This window comes from Nasonia vitripennis (assembly GCF_009193385.2).
Source record: "Nasonia vitripennis strain AsymCx chromosome 1 unlocalized genomic scaffold, Nvit_psr_1.1 chr1_random0004, whole genome shotgun sequence".
NCBI lineage: Eukaryota > Metazoa > Arthropoda > Insecta > Hymenoptera > Pteromalidae > Nasonia > Nasonia vitripennis.
Genome location: NW_022279590.1, coordinates 112,478 through 127,962, shown reverse-complemented (window position 1 = coordinate 127,962; position 15,485 = coordinate 112,478). Strand labels below are relative to the sequence as shown.

At 35.4% G+C, this 15,485-nt stretch overlaps 1 protein-coding gene across 1 annotated transcript in view; it reads right to left on the bottom strand.

Annotated features, from left to right (window-relative positions):
- Nucleotides 1-15,485, bottom strand: part of LOC100680504 — a 272,326-nt gene that overhangs the window by 148,842 nt on the left and 107,999 nt on the right. Inside the window, exon 7 of the mRNA XM_031933565.2 lies at nucleotides 1,414-1,561. Within this exon, the coding sequence (XP_031789425.1) occupies nucleotides 1,414-1,561 (148 nt within the window). The remainder of the gene's footprint in view (nucleotides 1-1,413; nucleotides 1,562-15,485) is intronic.

The following is a 15,485-nucleotide window of genomic DNA, read 5'->3' as shown; positions in this document are numbered from 1 at the left end:
AGTCTATAGTTATAATAACATTCGATAATCATCATGTTTTAAAGAAAAGTTGAACATTTAGTTTCTGAGTTATAATGGTTAGAATAGTTCGCGGAACGCATCTAAAATTACTAGTGATCGAAAAATCACTATGATAAAACGCACATGCGTATCTGAAAATCTTGTTTCTAACGAATTGACAAAGACAGAAAAAAAAAACAAGCAATCAGTCAAAACAGCCACAAGTGTATATGAAAATCTATTAAATAAAAGCTGAGATATAAGCGATGCAGTTTTCAATTATGCAAAGTATACAGGATAAGGAACAAAATTTTGAAGCTTAATATCTTTGAAACTAACTGGTATCATAAACAACTGAAAAAAAGGGATTAAGGTAATATATAATGCTAGTATACAGGATTAGAAAACAAAATTTGATAGCTTAAGAGGATACAACACCTTTAAACTTCGAAAAAATCGATTTTTTTTATTGCTTATTTTGACAGGAAATTTTCCGTAAAACACGCTCCTGAAACCCGTTTATCAAAATTTTGACCATTTTTTCGTAAAATTGCGTATTATTCATTTGTCTAATACGACTTTTAATTTTGATTTTAAGTTTTATAAATTTAATCTAAAAGAAATTTTCATTATAAATGTGAAAAATACTATTTTTTTACCGTTGTATATACGTATATAATACTCGGCGTATGTATTTTAGTAAATAAATTTGTGCGTATTCATTAGATTTTTTTACGTTTTTTCGAGATAAATTTCTAGTTTTGCTTCTTATGTAAGGCTCCGATAGAAGCGTAGAGACATTTATTTAAATTCAAATATCACGCGCCCGCGTGCCACCTATAGGAAGGTAAGAATCAATGTGTCGGAGAAGGACAGAGCAACCGTTCTGCTGTTCTGCTAGCAGACAGCAAATATTTCAAAACACAGCTGATATAGTCCTGGAATGTATTTTACACTGAGTAAACACAGCTGATATCTAAATACATAAAAGCAGCTAATATTTTAATAAATTTTATTCGAATATGTGAAAATAAGTGTAGTGTCTTTGGGTTATAGCAATGATCCTGAAAAAAAAAAGTGTAGTGATATTTGTAAAAGCAGAGCAGTAGAGTGATTTCGTTATCAAGTGGCGCGGTAGCACCACGAAGGCGAGTTTGAGAAGCAGACGAAGCCGCGGCGCCCGCTCTAATATTTACTTCTATGTTGAGATTCACATTTTTAATTACAAAGAAATAAATGCATTTCTTTGTTGTCTCTAATATATTTTGACTCATATCATGTTTTATTATGCGTGCACTCCATGGTTTTTGGTCTCTAGGTAAATAAATCATACGAGGACGGCGTCTAAGTGTACAGGGTGGTCGATGGCAAAATTTAGGGGGTGCATGTGTGCTTGTGTGTATGTATACTTACTATTGTAAAATGTAATGTAGTAATAACCAAGGCAGTACACTTTCAATTATCATTACTGTTGGATGGTCAGGCACCTCTAATTGATGGCAAACTAAGTTAATTAAATTCTGTACTAGTCTTAGTCGCCGCGAGTCAGATAAATGTTTAGCTGCAACAAAAATAAATTCATATACTTAAACATGCTTACATGACTGATAGATAAATTGATAGTAAATATTTGACACACACGCACGCACGCATATTTACATGCGCGTTTACGTACACACACACACACACAACATCAATGAAGAATAATGTTTATACGAATATAAAAATGTACTTGTGATGCGAATATCGCGCCACAAGATCCGGTAGAACACAAGATCCCGACGCGACTAGCTGACACCGAGGTTGGGGCCGCGATATAACTTTTATTAGATTAACGAGAGAAATTTCTTTGTTTATTTCTTTCGAGTACAAGCGCACACGCCACTACACTGAGAAATTCTTCGGGGAGCTGCCGGCCAAGTGAATGGTGCACTAGTACTTGACGTATGAAACGAAACACGACGTATGAGAAAAATTGTGCCGAGTACCCTTTCGTGATTTAGCGAAATTCCTTCTTTTTTTTGTAAAATGTAAAATTATCTTGATGAGTTTTTTTTTTAAATTTAATCAAATTAAGCTTTGTTTAAGAGTGTTCATTCATCGTAGAGCGAGTTCCAAAAATTCTATGCTAATCAATCGTCGAGTAATAGCGCGCTTTGTCGTACGAATTCATGGTAGCGCGATTACGTCAAGTTATTTGCGATAGTAATTTATGATCCAAGATCTAGAGTGACTAGAGACCATAGCGAAATTCAATCGCGCTTTCAATTCGAAACGCCGCTGTTGCGACCTAAAATTGTTAAATTACGTCATTGTGATTAAATCTTGATACGAGTGTATATTTATTTCGCCGCGCTTCGACGCGAGAGTTCAGATGAATTGAACTGATTTAGTCAGGATTTTCTATGATACGTGCATGAAAAAGGCCACTTTCCATGCATGTAAAATGAATGGAAAATCGAGTTTTTCTTAGCAGCGGGAGGAAAAATGTTTTCTCTCCCTAGGGAGAAATTACATTACGTGCCTAGGAAGGAAAAAACTTGAACAGTCCATATCTCGTGTAAATTGTCACCCGAGCCGAAGGCAAGGGTCGCAAACACGAGGTATAGGCTGTTCAATTTTCCTCCCGTGATGCGTATACTATTTTTCTTTACACAAGCACCGAAAATGCAAATTTCTCTCCAGGCGCCTGGGAGGGAATGTGGTACTTTCGGTGCAGGCGTGGAGAAAAAAATGTTTTCTTTCCACGGGAGTAAATTTTTCCCGGAGGAAAAGTTTTTTTCTTCCCAAGGAAGTAATTTTTTCTCGAATTTCCTATTTCTTTCAGATGCATGAAAAGTGGCCTATTCATGCACTTAACAAAAAAAGTACGGTGTACAACAAGGGGGGAGTGACTTTTTCAGACTCGGGTGATGTTTTGAGCACTCGTGTCCGTCTCGTGCTCAAAACATTAGCCTCGCTAGAAAAGACCAATCCCCCCCCCCCCCTAGTTGCATAATATACTATTTTACTTTTAAGTTGTATTAGATTAGGATAACTAGGTTTCAATAGATAATCAATTTTAGTCCGAATATCTTATACTAAAATTTGTCAGTATATTGATTTTTGAATGAGATCTAAACACCTACTTCCTTTCCTATCAGAACATACGTAAACGTATTTCTTAAATTAATACGGCTAACAACGAATTCAGAATGGTTGAATTTAGGGGATTCCCCTCTGAATCACACTCTCTATCTAGCTAACCGAAAATGCATCCACCTGGCGCCCAGATGGATTAAGGTATCGATAAAAAATACCGGTGAATGTCAAGAGTACATTAACACAGAATAATCCAGATTGAGTTTTTCCCTTACCTCGGGATTGCCATTTTACATACTGAATGAGACAAAAATGTTCTGACTGAATAGCTATCGTTAATAAAAGCCCCTGTGGCAATCCTTCTCAAAACTTTTATTCAAGTTCTCTATTTATTAACGACGAACAAACTATTAATGAATTAATCAATCATATACAATACAAAAAAAAAAACAATAATCTACATAATATTAAAATTCTTTATTTTAGAAAACAATGCCTTCTGTAAACATCCCTATATTACGTAATAATATTTTGTAAAAATTAATTTTTCAACATCAATTTTAATATCTGCATATCAACACATAAATTCATCTCAGAAATGTAATTTTCAAATGATTAGTTTTTATAAACATTAACAGTAAACATTAGCAAAGTGGCGTATACGATGTGTCAATATGTGTGTTCTGTCGTCGTGAAACGCCGTTTTTTTTTCTTTTGTTGTTCTGACGCGTACAAATGTTCGAAAAACTATAGCGACACTGATTCTGAGATTTGAAAATTTGAAGTGTATGTAACTAACAGTTTCATTTATTTTGTAAACGATCTATAATTTATCCTACATCTATTAGTATGCTCTCAGACTATAGCGGATTACATAAATTATTGAATCTTCTGACGGTCTTTTTGTATATTTATTGATGAGCAACCTCGCAAGTCAACGATTGATCTCCAGATAACCCATCCATTATCGAACAGTTCGGAAATCCTTTATTATATTAAAGTGTGTCTGGTAGTCTCCAGCTATAAGTTCACTTGATCCCCAAAACTACCCCTCCTTAGAGGTTGGGGTAAACCGAAAGTAGACCGGAAGTAGACCAGAGGTAGAAAGAAAGTCGACCGGAAATATACCGAAAATGAACAGAAAGTGACTAGAATGATGTATATTTGCTGAAGTACTCCTAAGGGGTAAATAGGAAATTAAGCAATTAATAATAATTAAAATTTTGAAAAATTTGAAAAGTATTATTCATAAACTGTAAATAATGTTGAGGCCTTTCTTATAAACACACACACACACACGCACGCACGCACAGTAATAAAGCAGAATAAAGGAAGCTACGTACCCCCTCCAAAATGGCCGGAACACCGGGTAGTGACCACACTGTTCCCCAGGCAACTGAAAGAGCCAAGTGTCATCGAAGGAGGTGCGAATGAAGAGGCTGTTCTACCGATCACGATTAAGGAATTGTTAGCCGCCTGCAGAAGGGTAGGAAACAACAAGGCCCCAGGGCCGGATGGCATTCCCAATATTGCATTGGAGCATGCCATCCATGCTCATCCAGAGGTCTTCGTAGACTTGTACAATGCATGTCTAGAAGAGGGAACATTCCGCACAAACTGGAAGAAACAGCGACTCGTGCTTCTGCCAAAATGAAAGAAGCCACCCAAGGATTCCTCATCATACAGACCGCTCTGCATGTTGGACACCCCAGGTAAGATCCTAGAACGCATAATCTGCGTCAGAATGGATCATTTTATAGAAGGAAAAGGTGGATTAGCGGAACACTAATATGGCTTTAGGTAGAATCGTTCAACCCTGGACGCAGTTAGCCTAGTGATCGACACTGCGCAAACAGCTATAGAGGGGAAAAGATGGAAGGGAGGAATAAAGAAGTACTGCGCCATAGTTACATTGGCTGTCAAAAATGCATTCAATTCGGCTAAATGGAGTAAATACACGAAGCACTCCGGAAACAGGATGTGCCCTTATGTAAGAAGAATGATGCCCGACTATTTGAAGGACAGAATCCTATTATATGACACAGGGGACGGTACCAAGACCTATAAAGTTACAGGAGGCGTACCTTAAGGGTCAGTGCTTGGCCTACTGACGTAGAAAATCATGTACGATGGGGTACTAAGCCTACAATTACCTAAAGGAGCAACAGTAGTGGGCTTCGCTGACGACATAGCAGTAGTGGTAGTAGCGAAACATAAAGAAGAGGTGACAGAAATAGCGGAAGAAGCGACCAATATAATACACGAATGGCTAACGGAGACGGGTCTGGAACTAGCCAGTCACAAAACGGAAGTTATTCTTATCTCTAGTAGGAAGAAGATGGAGGAAATTAAACTGACGGTAGATGGACATGAGATAGCTTCTTAATCAACCATCAAGTACTTGGGCATCACCATCGATGCAAGACTAACTTTCAAACCACATCTGGAAATAGTCAGCAATAAAGCAGCAAAAGTCGGCGCTGCTCTATCACGATTGATGCCGAATGTAGGAGGCCCAACTCAGACGCGAAGGTTACTCTTAGCCAGTGTAGCCACATCGATTATGCTATATGGAGCTCCAATATGGGCAGATGCAATGCGGGTGAAATCGTATGCCCGAATGCTAACCACTGTGTACAGACTAACAAGGAAAGGTACCCAACCCAAACTCACCGATTTTGATGATTTTCATATATGTTGTAGAACATAAAAAAATAAGAGACACGTATTTTTTTTATCGGCTAATTTTCACTTTTAAGGGGTAAAAACCTCCCCTAAAGTTAACCCCCAAAAAGCGTTTTTTTTAAATATCTCGGCTTAAAATTAATATTTTTCAATGAAACAAATTGGAGGTTATTTCTTACAAAAAGAGCAAGTATTTCATGGTGATTTGAAGAGTAAGGGTAGCATCCCCTATTTTTTAGGGGTTGAAAACATATATTTTTTGGCATAATTTTATAATAAAAATGTTTAAACCGACTAAAAAAAATTGGAAAAATGTTTAAACATCCTTAATAACAAAATTTAGTTGACGTCTTTCGGTGTTTTCATAAATATTATCCCTAAGGGGGTAAACCACCCCTAACACAAAATAACTGTAAATATGTCATTCAATACATAATATTTCGTAGAAAGTTTGTATATAGAGGTTTTCGAGGTCGCTGATTACAAATCTGTTATCAGATTTTGAAAATTCAAAATGGCGGATCCAATATGGCGGACGGAAATATCGAAAAAAAATTTTATATAATAAAAAAGTTTTAAACGACTAAAAAATTTGGAAAAAATTTGTAAACATCTATAATAAACAAATTAAGTTTTTCGGTTTTTTCATAGATACTTCCCCTTAGGGGGGTAAACCACCCCTAACACAAAATAACTATAAGTATACTTCAATCCATAATATTTTGTAGAAGGTTTGTATATAGGGGTTTTCGAGATCGCTCTTTACAAATCTGATATCAGATTTTAAAAATACAAAATGGCGAAACCAATGTGGTGGACGAAAATGTCGAAAAAAAATTTTAACTTTCATAAAAACTTGTTTACAAATGTGTGATCTTTGTAGCCTGTACATGTGAACTAAAGAGCCTTAAACCCTAAACCCCTAAAGAACAAATAGGCTAAATGGTTGTGCTTTTTAACCAAACGACTCCAAACCCCTAACCTCCAGACAAGCCGAAGGCCTATGCTTTACCGTAGACACGAGTATAGACATATTACCGATATTTTATTCTATCATTTTGTATGTAACAAATAACGTCTCGTTTTATGTTTCAATCAAAGATTATTTATTTTTCTGCTTTTATAAATTAGCATAATTTCAAAAGTAATTTCATAAATTATAAAGTATTTCATAAATTGCATAATTATATAATTTTATAAATTCAAAAAGTCCACACTTTTTTGCAAATGAAAAAACATAGGTTAATAAAATTAGTTTATCAAACTCTTTTGCGTTTTGTAATAAAATTTAATGTTGTCAAACTTGGGAGTTTTTCATTGTTACAATTATTTCGTAAGCCGAAAGTTTTTTAGATGAATTCTCGAAGTAATGATTATTGTATCTATAGTAAAATATTTACAGTCTGGAATTCCATAATAATACTATTTGCTACGATTTAATGAATTTATCAAAAAATCTAAATTTAATAATAAATATTATTCTAATTATTATTATTATTTTTCATTATCATTGCTATTATCAGTATTACTGTTATTATTGCTATTGCAATTATGCTTATTCTTCTTCTTCTTATTATTATTATTATATTACTATGATAATTTTTGTTATTGGTGAAAATACATAAAAGAATATTAATACTCGAACTTCATTTGCAATTAAAGAACACGTTGTTATTGAAAGGGAATTTTATATGCATTCATTAGTTTAATGAATATTATCGTACATTCAATGATAATTCCACAGATAAATGTCTTTCACTCATAAAAGTTGTTGACAATATGTGCGAATCAGTATGTTCTTTTTTTAGATTGTTTTCATCGAGTGTTTACCTCAGCTGCCTGTGTTATTTTTTAGGCAGTGAGTGAGTTTTGTGGGTATTCTAGTTCGATGCCGGAAAGTACGAATAGTACGTCTTTTTGTTTGTCAGTGGTATCATACAGTTGTAGAAAATTTTCTTTAGTGATTTTATATAGATTTACATTATTCAATTTCAAAGTGAATAAAAGTTGAATAAAACCAAAAATAGAGTTTTCCGAACATCACAAAGTGGAACGAGAATTCTTCTCCAATGCATAAATTAATGATTTGATTCAATTTACATTCACTCGTTTTATTCTGGTAGAAATGTAGCAGTCGTGCCTTACATGCAAAAACACAGCTTGTATAAATTTTACCGCTTGTTTTCATTTTAGATTGAAAAATGAAAATTAATCCGTTAAACGTTCTAAACTTATTATTAGCATACTTTCAAGCGTTAAACATACCAGATAGTGTCACGAATTATCACGAAACAGAGTTGGCCGAAAAAATAAAAGAAATTTTAATAGATGCAACACATGATTTCAACGATGTAGAAATGATTACTGATGACTCTTTGGATTTTCAAGAAGAGTATAAAGACCATAATGCGGAAATAATTGAAGATGAAGTGCAACATCATTTTCCTGATCCGGATATAGCACCAACAAATCAATGTACAGCAGATAATGAAGAACTAGATTTTGAATACAAAAAAGAGCTCTAGAATTTTGGAGAAGTAGCAAAACGAAGCAAAATTTAAGTCTCAAAACAGTGCAAAACAGATTCAAAAAAGTATCATCTATTAGTCAGCTACGTCGTTGGGCTCATTCAATTAATAAAGGTGGCACGTATAGAGAAAAAGTAGCACAAATTTGTCAGTATACCCTGGATAATTTTCAAGCAGCTCTCGACAGTGGTTCAATTATCCATGATGAAGATATAATTCGATGGGCCTTACAAGCTAAAAAAGAAATTGGTTTTGATGATATTAGATTCAAAGCTTCTAAACATTGGTTACTCAAATTTAAGCGAGCACACCGAATAGTTTCTAGGAAAATAAATAAGTTCATAACAAGAAAAACACTAGAAAGTAGTGCAGAACTTACGGCTAAAGCTGAAGCATTTATCGATGACGTTAAATCGTGTATACCAAGGATTGGACTCGAAAATTTGTATAATACAGATCAGAGCGGATTTCAGCTAGAAATGCATTCTGGAAGAACATTAGCAGTAGAAGGAGAAAAGCAAGTGCAATGTCTGGTACAGTCAATTTCAGCAACAACGCATAGTTATACTATACAGCCACTAATATCAGCTACTGGACAACTGTTGTCACCGCTATTTCTTGTTTTAAAGGAACCAAGTGGCAAGTTTGGCCCTATTGTAGAACAAAACATATTTAGACCAGAAAACGTGTACGTGGAAGCATCCAAATCTGGAAAATTAACAACAAGTAAGGGAACTAATAACAATTTTTACATTGTAATATCGTTGATCAGTTAATTAGTAAGTCGTTTAATTGCAGATCACTTCAAAATCTGGTTGGAAAAAATATTTTATCCCTATGTAGGCCATCACTCAATACTATTACTTGATTCTTGGAGTGGTCATTGTGACAAAGTTATAGAAGAAACAATGCCACAAAATAAAATTATTAACATAAAAAAATTCCAACTGGAACCACAGGAAAAATACAACCACTTGATGTCTATGGATTCCGTATTTGGAAAAACTTTGTCCGAACATTTTCTGATAATGTAATGTTAATGGATCATGATATGAATTTACATGTGAGAAATAATATAATTAAACTTCAATCATTGGTTCACAACCAACTGTCTTCACCGAGATATATAGATTTGTTTAAATATTCCTGGTATAAAAGCGGTTACGTCAATGAAAAACCAGATAAATTTGATAATCCTATAGATTTCAGTTTTGGAAAGTCTTGTGCAACACATTGTGAAATAGAAGGGTGCACAAACATTGCAATTGTACGATGTGGTTGGTGCAAAAAAGCATTGTGCTTTAAACACTTTTATGAGGACTATCATTATTGTAAAAACATCGTAAAATAATATATTTTATGCTCAATACAAAAAATGCACTATGGCAAAAGATAAAAGATTGTAGATTATTATTATACTCTAATATTATAAACAAAAATACATTATAAGTTGAATTTACAATAAAGGAATTTCAATAACATTCTGATAACAATTTCTACGGAAATTATAAAACTGCTTCACACACAGAATTTTCTTGTTTACAAATTTAGGAATTTGAGGTGGTTTGGTTAAAAAGCACAACCATTTAGCCTATTTGTTCTTTAGGGGTTTAGGGTTTAAGGCTCTTTAGTTCACATGTACAGGCTACAAAGATCACACATTTATAACAAGTTTTTATGAAAGTTAAAATTTTTTTTCGACATTTTCGTCCACCACATTGGTTCCGCCATTTTGAATTTTCAAAATCTGATATCAGATTTGCAAAGAGCGATCTCGAAAACCCTTATATACAAACCTTCTACAAAATATTATGGATTGAAGTATACTTATAGTTATTTTGTGTTAGGGGTGGTTTACCCCCTAAAGGGTAGTATCTATGAAAAAATCGAAAAACTTAATTTGTTTATTATAGATGTTTACAAATTTTTTCCAATTTTTTTAGTCGTTTAAAACTTTTTTATTATATAAAATTTTTTTTCGATATTTCCGTCCGCCATATTGGTTCCGCCATTTTGAATTTTCAAAATCTGATAACAGATTTGTAATCAGCGACCTCGAAAACCTCTATATACAAATTTTCTACGAAATATTATGTATTGAATTACATATTTACAGTTATTTTGTGTTAGGGGTGGTTTACCCCCTTAGGGATAATATTTATGAAAACACCGAAAGACGTCAACTAAATTTTGTTATTAAGGATCTTTAAACATTTTTTCCAATTTTTTTTAGTCGGTTTAAACATTTTTATTATAAAATTATGCCAAAAAATATATGTTTTCAACCCCTAAAAAATAGGGGATGCTACCCTTACTCTTCAAATCACCATGAAATACTTGCTCTTTTTGTAAGAAATAACCTCCAATTTGTTTCATTGAAAAATATTAATTTTAAGCCGAGATATTTAAAAAAAACGCTTTTTGGGGGTTAACTTTAGGGGAGGTTTTTACCCCTTAAAAGTGAAAATTAGCCGATAAAAAAAATACGTGTCTCTTATTTTTTTATGTTCTACAACATATATGAAAATCATCAAAATCGGTGAGTTCGGGTTGGGTACCTTTCCTTGTAAGAGAATGGGTTAAGTTTCACATGTAAAAGAAAAATCTTCTTTTTTATAAAATTAATAAGAAATATTGATAATGTATTTATAAATTGCTATGTATTCTGTATACAAATTTTATTAAAACGTTATTAATCAATCTTTCATATTGTAAAACTGTTAAAGTGTAAGTTAGGTACTACATATCTTGAAATAGATTTTATTTTAGTTATAAGGAACTATAGTTAGTAAGTATACCGGCCTCGCGAACAGGTAACTGCGTTTACCTCTGCGGGAATTTTACTATTATGTAAATAATATGTAATTTTTTGTCTGGTTAATAAAATAAAAAATATATATATATATATATATATATATCTGTGTGGCCACACAGCACCCACTCGCACACACACACACGCGCGCGCGCACATATACAAACCTCACGCGCACGCGCACGTGAAGACTCCAGCGTTAGTGCCTCGAACGACGCGGCCCGGATTAGATCTCGGTTTTTCCAGCCGGGCCGAGCGCATTTGAACAATTAAGTCATCCGCATCGAGGAGGCAGTAAAACGCTCGGGCCCGCGCTCGAACCCTTTTATTGCGGTCATCCGCACCTCGACGCGGGCGGCTAAAGCTCGCCGGCGCGGGTATTCCCTGGCGTAATAAAACATTAAATGGCCGGCCGTTTGGACCAGCTGCCCTCGCCACCGACGCGCTATCCGGACCGCGCGTGCTGCGTCCCTGCCAATCCGATCGGCGATCGGTACAGGAGGCGGAACGATCGAGACCTTCGACGGTCGACGCTGGAGCCGACCAGAAACGGTTCAACTGGAGCCACGACACGAGTCGCATCACCTCCAGATCTTGTCACGCAAATCAACGACAAATAAAACGACCGCTCCGAAACATCAAGTTCCGTGTTATTCGATTTCTTCACCTCACATTCTCCTTCACTCTCCTGCGTGACCTCACTCCCAAAGTGGTGATCCCGACGTGATCTGGCAGTGCGACGTACGTAAACGCACATCCACCGAACGAATTCAACTGGCGAGCATCGGCGCGAATAGTGCGAGTTCAGTGAAGATAAGAAAAAATGGCAGAATCAGCGACGCAGAACGCCTCGAACACCGAAGCGCAGCAGCAGTCAGTCACCGATTTCCTGCTGGAAGTCAGCCGGATTGCCTTCCGTGCGCCTCCACGTGTGCCAGACGAGCCCGAGATGTGGTTTAGCCAGTTGGAGCACAGTTTCGCCAGCGGAGAAATTTCCAGCGAAGCCAGCAAGTTCAGTTACCTCTGTAGCAGCTTGGATCCGCGGTACTCAGTGGTCATCAAGGACCTGATCATCACTCCGCCGACTGAGACGCCTTACACGACGACGAAGGAGGAACTCCTTAAGCGGCTGAACGTGTCGCAAGATGCCAAGACGCGGAGGCTGCTGGAAGACCAAGTGCTCGGCGACCGTAAGCCTTCGGAATTTCTACGCCATTTGCGCGGACTCGGCGGCACAGGCGTCTCCGAGTCGCTACTACGCACGCTGTGGCTCTGTCGTTTACCTACGAATGTGCAGTTGATTCTGGCCACGCAGCAGGATACGCCGCTTGACAAAACTGCACAACTCGCCGACAGCATCGTGGAGACGATACGCGGCGCGCCAGCAGTACACCAGCCGCAGATCGCCGCAGAGACGCCGCAGCCCAACTTGCTGCTCGAGGCGCTGACGACGCAGATCGCTCAATTCACGACAGTTTTTATATATTAATGTATTCTTATAGTATGAGAGAGGTCCATGATACCAGGTAGTGGAAAGTCATTTTAATAATAAAAGTTTGTATAGAATAATAAATATATTCAGATTATAAGTCAGGATGAGAATATTGCATTAATTATTGCATATATTCTATGTCACAATATGAATAAATAAATCCGCTTTGATTTTTACAAATAAAATTTTGAATAGATACGCTTAAATTTGCGTTATCTCTTTTAGTTCGAGAATTTTACAAGTATTTGACAAGTCTTTAATTTTATTATATGTATAGGACTGATACGCTTTAAGATGCGATATCGTGCCTAACTCTAAATTTTATAAGTATATAAAAGATTCGGAATAATTCTAAGTTTTTCTCTCTGATACGCGTAAATTGCGTATCAGGTTTGACAGGCTAAAGTTATAAGTCTTTTGAAAATAGAAAAATTTTACAAGTTCGAGAAATATTCGAAATAATTCTAAGTCTTTTATCTTCTCAAGGCGTAATTTGTTCGTGAGAAGAGACTAGTCGCATAAGTTGCGCTGGAGCTAGTGAGCTGGTACAGGCTTTGCCTTTTATAGGCTATGGAGAGAGCGGGGATCGAGCCACCGGAAAAACTCTCAAATTCATACATGCACACATACATACACACCTATATACAAAAATCATTCATACATGTATAATTCTATACGCGCGCCGCGCTGCTGCTCGCTCGCTACTCCTACTCGTATTGCAATTGCGCCGCTGCGCTCGCCGCTCGCTCTATATAGATATATACGCGCGTGTTGCGCGCTCTCCCCGCTTTCTGCTGCTTCCTGATGCTTCCTGCTGCTGCCGCTGGCTCGCTCGTGGCGCTGCTGGTGTTGCGCTCAGCTGTTTGCTTTGGCGCAGAATTAAACGCGCGTATAATTTAAACAAAATATTCACATTTACATTTTGCCCATATCTATATGTTCGAAAATTAGTTTGATATGCGGAGAGAGAGCGAGAAGGTTCGAGAGCTTGTTATCTTAATTTCAAATTCGACGTTTTCGCTAGCCCACACGGCACCAATGAGGTTGCCATGGCAACGAGCGCTCGCTCGCTCCTACTCTGTCTCTCTCCGCCTGTTTCGCGAGCGGTCTTCTGCCGCTTTCGCTGATTTGTGTTGTTTAGTTTTCGTATTGCCGAAACGCTGTGAGGACTCGCCTCACAGTGTCGACCGTTAAACAATATCGTTTGTTAACGCGTCGGTGCTCTAACACTCTTCTAATACTCTTCAATTTTCCATAGTCAATACATTTGTAATCACACTCTTTTCTTTTCAATAAACATCAATAGTTTGACGGTATACATAGTATACCTTTTCATCTCAAATTTAAAGAGCGTGTTATTATTTTCACATTAATTGTTTTGATCCACAAGTCTCTATCAAATTCGAGAGACTATAAATAAAAAACATATATATATATATATATATATATATATATATATATATAATTAGAGATATTTTATTTGTTTATAATTAATGTATATATAACTACATCTATTATTATATAAAAGTAAACGTAATGTACCTGTGTACTCTGAAGCCATTCAATTTCGGCCTCAATATTTAGGCCTCAAAATTTGTAGGCCTTTACAGTTTTGGATCTTAAAATTTACGACTATATATATATATATATATATATATATATATATATATATTGTCGCAAAGACTAGAGAAATGTACAAATATTGCACTATTATATAAAAGTAAACTTAATGTACCTGTGTGCTTTAAAGCCATTCACCTCTTTTCTCAATAACCGACATATTTTATTTGTTTATTAATTATTTAATATTTCATGATATACAATATTTTTTGTATATATCTTATTTGAATCATCATTATTTTTAGTTTCATATTTTTTCCATGTATTGAATTGGGATTAATGTTGCACGTTGATCTTCATTTATCTTCATTTATATTTAATGGTAATTTAAAAATTACATGCGAAGTTTTTCCATTTATTAATAAATTTGCTGCTATTACCAGTGCATGCTACAGGTAAAACACTTATTTTTTCATTATTCAAATGAGTGATAATTGTATTTAGTAAGTAGCTTTTTCCACTACCTCCAGGTCCATCAATAAAGAAACACTTAATTTGATTAGCTTTATTAATGACACTATATAATATAAGCTATTTTCGAATAAACAACGTAACATTTTCGATGCAGTAATAAATAATGATTGATTTTCAATTTTTTTTTGTTGCATAAAATTCTTCATAATTGGTTTCCTCAACATCCTTACTAAAATTAGGTAAATTGAAATCAGTCAGTGTATACCTTTGATTTGTTAAAATAGATTCGATATGTTTCAGTGAGATATTTTAACCTATTTCTTTAGTTAAGAATGAACTGTAAAAATATGCTTTATATTTTTCAAACAATTCTTTAACGTTCACTGGGTGATGAAAAACACATATATAACCAAACAGGTTGCACAGAGCTTTAGGAAAATCACTGTTTATGACTTCTTCTAAGCATTTGTCCCATACTTCATCGGTGGTTATTAATTTTCTAGCTACAACTACTTCATGAAATGTTGTTTATGTAACATTTTTTAATGCTTTTAATTCTTCATAAGATTGAGCCCCTTTTACATGTAATAATGATAATCATAAAAAAAATCTTTCACGATCCTTCGGATTTACAAAATACATTCTACTTATAATTGGCTTCCAAACTTTGTTCTTGGTGTCCATTTCTTTGTTTTTTCACTGAGCACGTAAAAATATGGTATACCAACATACAAGTACTGTCTAGCTTGCGGATCGTTTGCATTTAGTTCAAACCATGCAGTCAAAGTTGTGTTTAAGCTTTTATTAATCAACTCTTCTTCTGATCCTTCCTTAAAGAATACACATTGTTTAT